The sequence below is a fragment of the Mixophyes fleayi genome, chromosome 3 (genome assembly GCF_038048845.1).
Source record: "Mixophyes fleayi isolate aMixFle1 chromosome 3, aMixFle1.hap1, whole genome shotgun sequence".
Lineage (NCBI taxonomy): Eukaryota > Metazoa > Chordata > Amphibia > Anura > Limnodynastidae > Mixophyes > Mixophyes fleayi.
The window spans coordinates 266199999-266212566 of record NC_134404.1 but is presented as its reverse complement, the minus strand read 5'-3'; the positions used below and the strand labels follow the sequence as shown (position 1 = coordinate 266212566).

Below are 12568 nucleotides of genomic sequence, written 5' to 3'. Positions count from 1 at the left end.
CCTCTGAACTTCAGTGGAACACTGAAGCATTAATTGCCGCCTTCTGGCAGGGGCTCTCCGATAAAATTAAAAACGCACTGACCTCACAAGAAGTACCCTCCTCTTTGGATGATTTGATTTTCCTTTGTCTTCGTGTGGACATGAGGTTTCGTGAGAATGATTCTGAAAAAGTAACTTCTTTCAAAGCGCCTCTTCGCTCGGTACCTCAATTTCACCCAGCTTCATCTCCGGTGATACCCATGGAGATAGGTCGCTCCAAATTAACTTTAGAGGAGAGGGACCGAAGAGTAAAAAATAGACTTTGTATCTATTGTGCTGATTCCACGCATATGCTCAATTCATGTCCCAGGAAATGCCGGGCTCTAACCAATACTGGGGAGATAAGGTTAGGGTTCCTGGAGTCCGCTCCTTGTTCTACGAAATTAAAAGTCTGCGCTTTTGATGTTTCCGTTTCCTTTGCTACCAAATCCTTTAAGTCCCAAGCACTTATTGACTCTGGAGCTGCGGGAAACTTAATTTCTGAATCCCTCGTGAATCAATGGTCCCTACCAGTGATTACTTTAAAGACACCGATTACTGTGACTGCTATAGATGGATCACGTCTCATCAATGGTCTCATCACCCAGAGTACGTCTCCAGTAACGCTTCAGATTGGTGTGCTACACCATGAAGAGATTTCGTTTTTAATTCTTCCTGTAACTACAAGTCCGATTGTATTAGGCCTTCCATGGCTTCAACGTCACTCTCCCCAGATTGATTGGCACTCTTCTCAAGTTACGTCTTGGGGAGCTGAATGTCATCATCGTTGTCTCTCTCAAGTGGTTCCATTCAAAAGACAGCAGTCGTCTATTCCACCAGGTCCTCCTCCACAGGATCCTTCATCTACGGATCTGTGCGATAAGGTTCAGTCTGAACGCCTTCCTCCTCATCGGGCGTTCGTGACGTCCTCGGACGTTGAAGATGGATCTCAGGAGTCATCTTCAAAAAGTCAAGTGCTGGTGGTTTACGGTCACCATCCGTCTTTTCCGGAATTTCCTGCCCTCCCTCCCACCCAAGTTCCTGCTATAGAGACTGTTTGTCAGACCTTCAAAAATATTTGGTCTCAGGTCAAAACCTGTTTAAAGAAGACATCTGCCAAATATAAGTCTTTCGCAGACAAGAAGAGGCGGGCTATTCCACCACTGAAAATTGGAGATCGTGTCTGGTTATCTACCAAAAATATTCGTTTGAAGGTCCCATCTATGAAATTCGCTCCCCGTTTTATTGGTCCATATAGGATCATTCAAGTGATAAATCCAGTTTGTTTCAAACTTCTACTTCCTAAGAACCTTCGTATTTCCAACGCCTTCCATGTGTCCTTGCTCAAACCTCTCATCATCAACCGTTTCTCGGCTCCTCCTTCAGCACCTCAGCCAGTTCAAGTTCATCAGGAGGAAGATTTCGAGATTACTCATGTATTGGATGCAAAAATTTCGCGAGGAGTTCTTCGTTTCCTCGTTCATTGGAAGGGCTTTGGTCCTGAGGAGCGTTCATGGATCAAAGCTGAAGATCTCAACGCTCCAGCTCTTCTTAAGAAGTTTTATTCCAAAAATCCGGACAATCCCGGTTCCAGGTGTTCTGTGCCCACCTTTAAAAGGGGGGGTACTGTCACTCACCAGCCTGTGAGTGCTTCTTCCCGTGTATTTAGGAACCGTGGCCGTCCACCATCCTGAGGGTCTGCGCATGTGCAGCCCTTTCAAACCTTCAGTACCTGTCCCTTTAGTTAATTGGCTGATCAGGCAACACTCCCTATTTAAAGCACCTGAGTTCCATACCTCGTGGCCTGATCTTGGAGTCTCATTCCCCATGAGCCTCTGAAGGTGTTCCTGTGTTTCCTCGTGTATTCAGCGCTGCTGATTCCTGTGGTTTCCAGACCACTTCAACTCTCCTGTGGTTTCCAGACCACTTCAACGCTCCTGTGTTTCATCGTGACTGTTAGCTGATTCCTATCTGCTGCCTCCGTGCACTACAGTCTTCAGACCACTTCAACGCTCCTGTGTTTCATCGTGACTGTTAGCTGATTCCTATCCGCTGCCTCCGTGCACTACAGTCTTCAGACCACTTCAACGCTCCTATGTTTCATCGTGACTGTTAGCTGATTCCTATCCGCTGCCTCCATGCACTACAGTCTTCAGACCACTTCAACTCTCCTGTGTTTCATCGTGACTGTTAGCTGATTCCTATCCGCTGCCTCCGTGCACTACAGTCTTCAGACCACTTCAACCCTCCTGTGTTTCATCGTGACTGTTTAGCTGATTCCTATCCGCTGCCTCCGTGCACTACAGTCTTCAGACCACTTCAACCCTCCTGTGTTTCATTGTGACTGTTTAGCTGATTCCTATCCGCTGCCTCCGTGCACTACAGTCTTCAGCTCACCTCAACACTCCTGTGTTTCATCGTAACTGTTTAGCTGATTCCTATCCGCTGCCTCCGTGCACTACAGTCTTCAGCTCATCTCAACTCTCCTGTGTTTCCTCGAGACTGCAACAGCTGATTCCTATCCGCTGCTCTCCGTGCTCAACAGTTCCAGCTCAGCTCTACTCTCCCGTGTTTCATCGTGACTGCACCTGCTGATTTCTATCCGCTACCTCCGTGTACCTGCAGAGTCCTGCTGGCTGCTACTCCTCAGTTCTACTCGTGTCTGCAGCAGCTGATCCGCTCTCCGTGCTTCTCAGTGTTCCTGCTGGTGTCTACTCGCCAGTCTGCATCGGATCTACGCCTCACTGCTTTCATCTCGTCTAGACCATCGCTACTCTTCAGGGTCCTCCAGGAGTCCAGTTCTACATACTACTGCTTCCTGAGTATTTGTTTTCCTGCTGGTCTACCTACCTGTGCGCTGCACCTACTTAATTACCGCGTCACCCTCCCGGGACTTCGCATCCTGCCGGCCTCCAGCCGTTCAGGTATCTCTGCACTCCTGTCTGACAGCCTGCTCCTGAACCACGGTATGCATACTTCTCATTGACTGTGCTGGTGTATTGCATATCTTGCTGGACTGAGTTGTTCTCCTCTGGAGCTTACTATCCGCTGAGACTATTGCCATCATTGACTGTGTTATCTTTTGCCCGGATAGTTTCTGTGACTTTGTATTATTGCAGTGCTGTTCAGTCATTACTATATTGTGCATGTCATTGTGGATCAAGTTCAAGGTGCCCGTGTATCCTCTGTATTGCAGTCTCTCCCCGTGCTCCTCCTCACATATATATTCAGTGGTACAACTTGCTAACGCAGACCACTGACTCCCCGGATACCTCCACCTGGATTCCATTCCTTCACCTGACAGCGGTACAACTTGCTAACGCAGACCGCTGTCTCTCATCACCTCCTCGTTGCTGTTGGACATTCCTCCTCACTATAGCAGTGGTACAACTTGCTACCGCAGACCACTGACTACCCTCACGTTTCCTTTGTCCATTCAGTTCCTCGTGTATTACTACATATATATTACCAGTGCTGCTAGTCATAGACTTTCCCGAGCATCTCTATCATCTGCTGTCTCCTGTTCCGTGATCACCCCGCTACCAGAGTACCATATTACCATCTATACTGCTCTGGTAAGCTTATCACCTGGTGATCCCTGGGTAAAGACTCCTAGTGCCCGTGACAGTTAGCTTGTGTTTGTTGATAATTCACCTTCCAAAGCTCGGTCCTAGGTCTAAACACTTTTGTATCTCATACTTAGGGGTATATTTACTAAACTGTGGGTTTGAAAAAGTGGAGATGTTGCCTATAGCAACCATTCAGATTCTATCATTTATTTAGTACATTCTACAAAATGACAGCCAGAATCTGATTGGTTGTTATAGGCAACAATCTCTACTTTTGCAAGACCGCAATTCAGTAAATATACCCCTTAGACTTCAAGGTAAAGAATGTGAGTCTTCTATGTTGGTACACAAGAGAACTCTGTAGTGTTCCACTATTTTTCAGGTCAATCTAACCACTAACCCTCATGTGTATGTCATAAGGACCTAGTATCACAATAGATACATTTGAAGATGCAAGACTTCTAGAAAATGATTAGAATTAATTGCACTACAAAAATTTGAATAGACAATTTCAATGATCTGTTCTATATCACAACATAATCTAACCAGGGGCTACAAGGAAGGGAAGAAATATAAATAAAATTATAGTTCTATATCAAAATGTTCACTTGAACTTAGTTAATATGCAAATCTTTACATTCTAGGTGAGGTTTCCTCACCAGGTATAAATCAAACATGGGTAGATCCTGTTCATGATTCTTTTACAAATCTGAATTTCTAACATAAATAGTTTTTTCAAGCTATATATGTTTCTTGCTTTCCATTTGGCTGTGTGTATAGGTAAGAGACAGAAGTGTGCTGTACTTTTCTACCTAAAACTTCAACCTACATTCAATATTTTATGGCAAGAATAGGGTTCTCAGGTGCCCCTGTTTTCCTAGAACAGTGTTCTTTTTTTTCACCCAAAATGTTTTTATCCTTTGGGGCATATTCAATTAGCTTCCGGGATCACGGCTATTCGTGACCACCTCCTTCCTGATACTGCTACTCCGCAGATTTCCCTTCGCAACCCTATGTGATGTGGACTTTAGGTACGCGTCCGCGCAATGCCACGATCCCGGAAGCTAATTGAATATGACCCTTAGTGCTTATTTTCTCATGATGCAGTTTCATGATTAACCCAAATTAAAATGATAGACTGAGATAGGTTTTTATAACTGTTTTACTTTATTTGAGACCTAACATGTTGATGAATTTTGTGGCATAAGCAAACTTGAGGCCACATATGTTTTTTTCATTTCAAAATTCTGAAATATATCTTTTTCTTTAACTTTGTGGAACAAAGGCCAAAGCGGCAAGTCCAGACATAATATAGATCAGCGACAGTCTCACAGGATTCCTTATTTATTAAGCTGATTGTAGGGTAACAATTTATGGAAATAGATTTTTTTTTTTACTAGATATAATTTCTTTGAGTCATATCAATCAAAATAAATTAGTGTTTCCAAACACAACTTTACGAACATAATACCAAAGAAATATAAATTTTAATATGTTGTTTTTAATTTCACTTACAATATTTGACATTCAAAATAGAAAAAAAAAACAAATGATGAATTAATACACCTATTTTGGAAGTAATTGCACATTAACATACAGGTTTTACATAGAAAGACTGTTCCTGAGATTACAACTTTTAGTTGAAAGAAGAGATGCTCTTTCTTTTAAAACAAGTTGGATGGATAATTGATAAGAGTCGTGCAGATCACAGAAGTAGACATTACAATTTATTTCTTTAAAAAAAATCATGTAGTCATAGAAACAGATATTATAAAGAGAAAATTTGTCTTTAGAACCTTGTTTTTCCAAATAAATTGAGCTGAACTCAAGCAAGCTGATAGTTTGGTTTTGCTTTTATTAAAATAATGTTTAATTTCCCAATAACACAATGGCTTAGGGGTTATGTTGGCCATGCAATGTCTAATTTGACCACACATGGGGGTGATCAATTGGCTGTAATCCTGCCATTCCGCATTCAAGCAGATTGGCTGGATAGTTTCAAGAACACACTGGGGCCTGTTAGTGTGGATGAAAGATGACCACACACATAAGCCGATAGCGGTCATCTTCTGACCACATTTACAGGCAAGACTCATGATGTTCCGATCTGTTTATTATCGTGCATCACACTCTTTTTGGGCCTGTAATATTGTGCCAGTTGGCTCATTGTAGCATGTGTAGCTGTTTTTACTCACTCCCTCCAACGTCTATTGCAATCACTTCTTACAGCTAGCAGCCGGGAAAAGTGTGAAGGTAAACTGTGTACACTGGCTGTTTTTCAGTGGAGACAATCAGAGAAGCTGTGGCAGCAACTAATCAACTCTGCTGACAGCTAACCAATACCAGTTAGTTTCACACTTCACCCAGCTGTCAGCCAGGGGGAAGAGACAATTATAGACACTGTGGGCCAGTGAATTGCCCAGATGCTATTACGGTTGCACCCCTAAGAGGGTTGTGATTAATTATAAAATATAGATAGAAGGAGAAGTTTGTCTTTAATCTCAGTAAGTAGACTGTGTAGTTGTGCTTTACACCCCTGCACTTTGACCCTTCTGATGCACTTCATAATCTATCTAATGTTTAAATCCATTCCAAACATTAGCTCAGCTGTTTTAACTCATATGCTGACACATAGAATGCAAAGATGCAAGTAGAAAGTATTTTACAGTAGCACACCATGACAATACAATTCGGATGTCGGCTGTTACAAAGAGAAAATCAGACATATATATATATATATATATATATATATATATATATATATATATAGATGCACGCTCACACTTTCTGATGATTTAACTAAAAAAATGTAAGGCATTCTTACTTGCAAAATCACAAAACTTGGCTTTTTGACCCTCATAATATAATACGCCGCAAAAGCTGTTTTTTTATGTAAAATGTAGCAATATCAATTACTATAACGTCTTCGTAAATTTCTGATTATTATTAAAGATATAAAATTAAAACGATAAGCAACCAAGCTCTGCTCCTGTATACTGTATGAAGAGCATGGCGTTGATGAAATGTTAATGTGAAAACACATACATTTGTGTGAGTGAACAGCTGGAACAGAAAATTAAAAAAAACATTTAAAAAAAAATAGATGTAAATATAAAATCCCTAGATTCCTTTTTGTCTAGCATGCACTGAGAACTGAGATATATTGTGAAAACCTTTCTACTAAACCATTTTCAATTTCAGCTTATTTTTCAAAGTGAAGACAAGTCTCCTTTAATGCAAAGATATAAAGAAAAATCCTGAACAAAAGCATATAGAAGAAGATATCCTTGGAGCACAGATGTTTATTTGGAGGTGAGAATTGTTCTCTTTAGGTGTGTATTTGGAGGTGAGAATTGTTCTCTTTAGGTGTGTATTTTCCAAAGGCAAGGAGAGCCATGTATGTTTATCTTTCCCTATGGTAGAAAAAAAAGAGAATTGAACTTTATCTCATCACAGCAATAACCCTTCATACTTCTATATGTCATGGGAGTAACAATACTACCTTATCATTAACTGAAAAATATAACTTGAAATTCAATCTTTGTATTTTTCTCCCAACCTTTCAATCACAATCATACTTATTACCAAGTGTATCAAATATGTACATATTTACAATGAAATAAATGTAAGCATATTCTGTTCCCTAACAATGTAATATATTTTCATGGTAATATTGTCACATATTAGCTCACATACAATTCTGCATAAAATTGCAGATATATTTAATAAACAGTCCTTTGTTGCAATGGAGGACTTATTACACATTTAGTATGAGCACCAGAAATAAAATAGGTGGTACGGTTGTATGGGTCACTGGGCGTTTAAATATCCCAGCCGCCTGCAGAGGATCTCGAAAATCTCAGCTACACACAATACCATTGTTATCACAGTAAATGTATACATAGCAATGAGGAATATTGTTTTCTCAAAGTGTTCAGGAACCATGCACCTGGTGATATCATATTTTTTATCAAGGCTTCCTGCATCACATTTAAAGATTGGATTAACTTGGAAGCCAAAGAGATGGCTCTGTAGCCAAAAAGCTACTACTTCTAAAGTAATCCTTAAAAGAACAGAGATAATATAAAAAACTGTGTAAACAGGCTTCTGGAGAATATCCTCTTGATCAATACTCTTGCAGGCTGCGTAGAGATGGAAAACTGCTCCTGGAACAAGCACGGTTACCAGTTGTAGGGCCCAAAATACCTGCAGCATACAGAAAAAGTAACAGAACAGTTTGAATTGTAGTCTCTAAATCATAAGACACAACACAAATGCCTTTTTGAATGCACAGGTTAAGTGTAACTTCTGTTTCTGTGTGTATAGAAATAAAGCACATTTAAAAGAGAATATATTGCTCGCACTCAGCATTCTTGAGATCCAGTCATTACAGCACCTCCATTGTTAAGTCATGCACTTCCTCTCCCCAATTGCACATACTAGAGGAAGAGAGTGCATCATGTACAGATAAAGGAACACTATATTAGGGAGATAATGGAGTTGTGCTTAGCATTGAATAGGGTGCATGAATCTCTTGAATACCTGTGGTTTAATTGTTTCAATATTGATCACTTTGAGATGATAAGGCCACTAGAACCTCTTCACAAGGTGTTCACCTACAGCAGACCTCTTAGTTGTTTAGCTTATTATGCTTGTGAATACTCGGTTGGCCCCAGAATTTGCCTCATATTAGAAGGGGTTTATTATCTATGGATATTGCGGGGTAACCATGGACAGAACACGGTTGGAGGCAATAAAAAACCAGAACAGATACCTGATGGAATGGTAAATATTAGAAGGGAAAGAAAAATCCAATAAACTATCTGAGGTCAGGGGCAGACATCGTACAAAAATAGAGTCCAGTAAACAATCCGAAGTCAGGGCAGAAGAGAGAACCGAGATCCAGTTCTCAGTCTGGTTCACAACAGAGAAGCATTTACTAAGCACAGGTGCAGTACACTGGGGCAGAACAAACGCAAAAGCGTCTTTGACAGCTAAATTTAAAACGGCAATGTGTTTAAAGGCAAATCTTGCCTTTAAACACATTGCTGTTTTAAAGGGTAAAGTAAGGTAAGTGAGACCCGCTTCTGTTGTAAGAAGGTCACAGTAATTAGTATTTGTAGAACTATTTTGAATTTGTACATGCATTATGCATCTGGGGATTTTTTGTGACAAGAACTTTGAGTATATATTTGTCTGCATTTGGCTTTTTCAACTGCGACTGGAATTTCATTATAAGTTTTAGAATTTAGAATGCGACATCCTAGTAGAGTAAAGCATTTAACTTTAAAGTGCATATTTCTGATATTAGTCTTTGCATTTTTCCATGTATTTAGCTATTGTGTTTTACATCAATAATTGTCTCCTAAATGAAGAAATAGGTACGTTACACCTTAGAATAATATAAGGAGATGTAGTTTGTGACAAGGGAGGAAGTAACAAAATTGTTCAATTATTGTCAGTTGCAAGTTAATTGTTGTTAGTTGCATCACTTACAAGTGCATTCCATATATACCAATCATTTTACCACACCTGAGGAGTTATCGGTCGAAACTGGTTGTAACAGAAGAGGTTCACCTCCCTCTTGTCAGGATCACAGCTGAAATGCAAGGCCTCATTTCCATAAACGGCGAAGCCCAGGACACCAAGAAAAAACATTCGCACAGAACCAAAGAAAAGCGTATGGAACTGACCGATCACCGTTGGAGGTCTCAGCTTTAATAAAAAAAGAAATAATAATGTTACAAAAGGAACACAAAATCACATAGCATTAGCTATTGTTCATCGGTTAGAGCTCCTTTCTGTTACACTTGCATAAATTAGTGAAATACATTTTTTAAAATGAAAATTACTTACATACATTCTTCACTAATCACATATTATTCCTGTTTTCCTGTTTTGCCACAAACATATCTCACATTTAGACCAAATTCAACATTCATTTGCCATTGAAAGAAGCAATTGCTCTCATCACTCGAAAAAAAAGCATCCCAGAATGCTCTTCTAACCAACACACCTCTAGAGGTCTTCATTGCTCATTGCATTTTATCAAAAGACAGTCAGCAATTCAGGAAAACAGAACATCATGGATATCCATTGTTCTCCAACATACAGTTGATAGAAATCTCCAGATACACCCTAGGAAATAAATAACTGGAGGCTGTTTCAAATTATGTAGGTATTCCATTACAAGGTTTAACATCCAGAAACTAAACACGCCATCATTCCAAATATATTCGAAGAAAGCCAGGAGAAAATGACTATACATTGACATGAATATGTGGGTCAGAAACTAACTGAATTGATCGTTTACCTCCTTTCAATAAATTCCTAAACCATGTTTTATATTTAGCTTAGCACATAAGGTTCTTGTTTTCAGTGACCACAAAAAGGAAGGTTTTAAGAAATGATCTTAGTTGAGCTGCTCAAATTAACCTACACTGTTGATTGTGACTAGTACTGAAATAGATAGATACCTGGTATCTGGCCTGTGTGTTGCAGCAGTGGAGATTGATGCTATATTACATCTATCAGAATGCTACGCTGCCACTTAATACTCACACATCCTTCATAGAAGTTCTTGATATAATTTAAAGACATCTCTTGTAAAATGTTATCTTGGTGTAAATCTGGAGTAAGTCATGTCTCATTGCCAATTTGCTGTCACCGGACCCGTTCACTGTTATTGCTCTCTCATGACCCTTGCTGTAGAAAACTCTTGTCATTGCACATTTCTCTTTTATCTCTGGGTCCCAATCAATTTACTCTCACAGGACAAAAAAAGGCAAAACAAAGCACCGTACATGTGGTCAGTCTGTTAATGCCCAACAAACTCAGTCAGCAGAAAACTCAACACTATCATAAGGTAAGAGTATGACAGCTGGTGTTATATATATATATATATATATATATATATATAGATATAGATATATATATAGATAGATATATATATATATAGATATATATATAGATATATTTATATATATATATATGAGAAAGTAACCAACAATAACACATAGCAAAAAATCATAACACATAACAACAATAACACATAGCAAATCCATAACTCAAACTTCTTCAATTTTTAGACAGCTTTTTGACAATTCCCATCAGCCCAGACACCACATCTTGGATGCTTTTTAAGTGCATGTTGCTTTATATCAAAGATGTGTTTATTAATATATCACAGTCTTCCTTTATGTCACTTGTTAACTAAACCCCCATTTGTTTAAATGCAGGGAAAACATTAATGACATTAAGGGGGGTATTCAATTGTTGCTCCGGACCGCAAAAAAACGAGCGCGTTAAAACTATTACCGTTTATATGGTAAACTTGCGCGTAAAAACCGTTAATACGGTAGTTTACTCGCTGAATTTCATCTCGCAGCTCAGGGAGCTGCGAGAAGAAATTCAGCGAGTAGTTACCGTATAAACGGTAATAGTTTTAACGCGCTCGTTCTTCCGGCGGCCGGAGCAACAATTGTAAGTGACTTATATTATGGAAATGTCTATATAGCATGTATGATTTCATACAAAGAACGGAAACAAGGTTTAAACATTTTTCATTATGTGGCTAATATTATTATCATTATTATTATACTTATATAGTTTATATAATTTATGCAACACAGATAAATGCATTTATAAACACACAACAATACAAAACGTAGTAGGCAAGCTACTAAACCTAATACTTTTTCTTTCTTGGTCCAAATTATTATTGTATTTAACTTAATTTAACAGTCCTACAAGCATGGTCCTGAATGAAGCTGCAGATTGTATTACTTTTAGACACAGGCCTGATTTGGTCAGTGTTGCATACAAAGCTGTTTCATTTTGTGAACATTGATCTAAATTCTAAAATATCGATCATAAACCATAAGTTACTCACCAACCTCAGTCCAGGTGTTGTGTTGTTTGGACGACCCATTCAGTCCTTGTTTGGGGTCAATTTCATCCTTGTGCTTAAAATCCCCAGGCTGATCTGGATTAATAGAGCCAGAGAGAGCCATTTCTCTGCCATTACTAAGCAGTAATTTGTACATGTAAAAAGGTCATCAACACAACTTGACTCATTTTGCTAGCACCAGAATAATATTAAATAGCGCTTATCTTATTTACATACATACATAGTTTTCATGCCTTACTACTGTAAGAGTCACAAAATAGAGTACAACTACATACTCTACAGTAGATCCACCAATGCATAAATGCTCTGTGCAATGTGCCTGATGGCAGAGTACTGACAGCTCAGCATCATGTGACTGCAGTAGCTAAAAGCTCTTTAGAAATTGCTCATCTGTAAAATGATTTTCATTGTTAATAGACTGTTATTTCAAAACTACCATCAAAGAAATTTGCTCAAGTTACAGCAACCCAGCTAATTTCATTGCATATTGCTGTACCGTAAACATTATTGAAGTATAAATAACGTGTAATCTGTCAACAATATTTGTAATATACTGTAAGAAAAATCCACATTTAACAGTTTAACAATAACTTGAGTAAACATTTTTCATATATTGCAGAGAACTACATTTTTTATTTTATTTTTATTTCACCTTTAAAAAAAAAAATCAATCTGCATATAGTATTTAAAGAAAGCATAAATATTTTTGGCTAATAAGATGCAAGTGGCAAGGGGATAGTCAGTCCGACTAGAAGAAAGATGTTTCACCATCAGCATAGAAAGGGTTTACTTTTACTGGAAAGGTAATCAGACTACGTAACTCTTTACTTAGGGAGGTGGTGATTGACAATATCATCTGATTTAATTATTAGAATACATTAGTGACGGTAGCTGATTTCTTAAATGAGTTGTCCACTCCATATCTGCAGACCCTATAAAATAACCACTTGCACCTCGCACACAATGCTCCGCTCCTGAACTTCCCACTTCACTTCATATTGGAATCATCTTGGCTGAGTTAAGTCTATTAATGAGAAATGTGTTTTTGTACATCAACTAATTCAGCATATGT

The 12568-nt window shown here is 38.7% G+C and overlaps 1 protein-coding gene across 1 annotated transcript; it reads right to left on the bottom strand.

The window, feature by feature from the left end:
- Positions 1–7397: 7397 nt before the first annotated feature.
- On the bottom strand, positions 7398–10187 carry GJE1 (gap junction protein epsilon 1). The gene is made up of 3 exons (XM_075200708.1): positions 10149–10187; positions 9120–9302; positions 7398–7793 (listed from the first exon to the last, which is right to left on the bottom strand). The coding sequence occupies exons 1-3, from the start codon at positions 10185–10187 to the stop codon at positions 7398–7400; spliced, it is 618 nt and encodes a 205-aa protein (XP_075056809.1).
- Positions 10188–12568: the final 2381 nt, after the last annotated feature.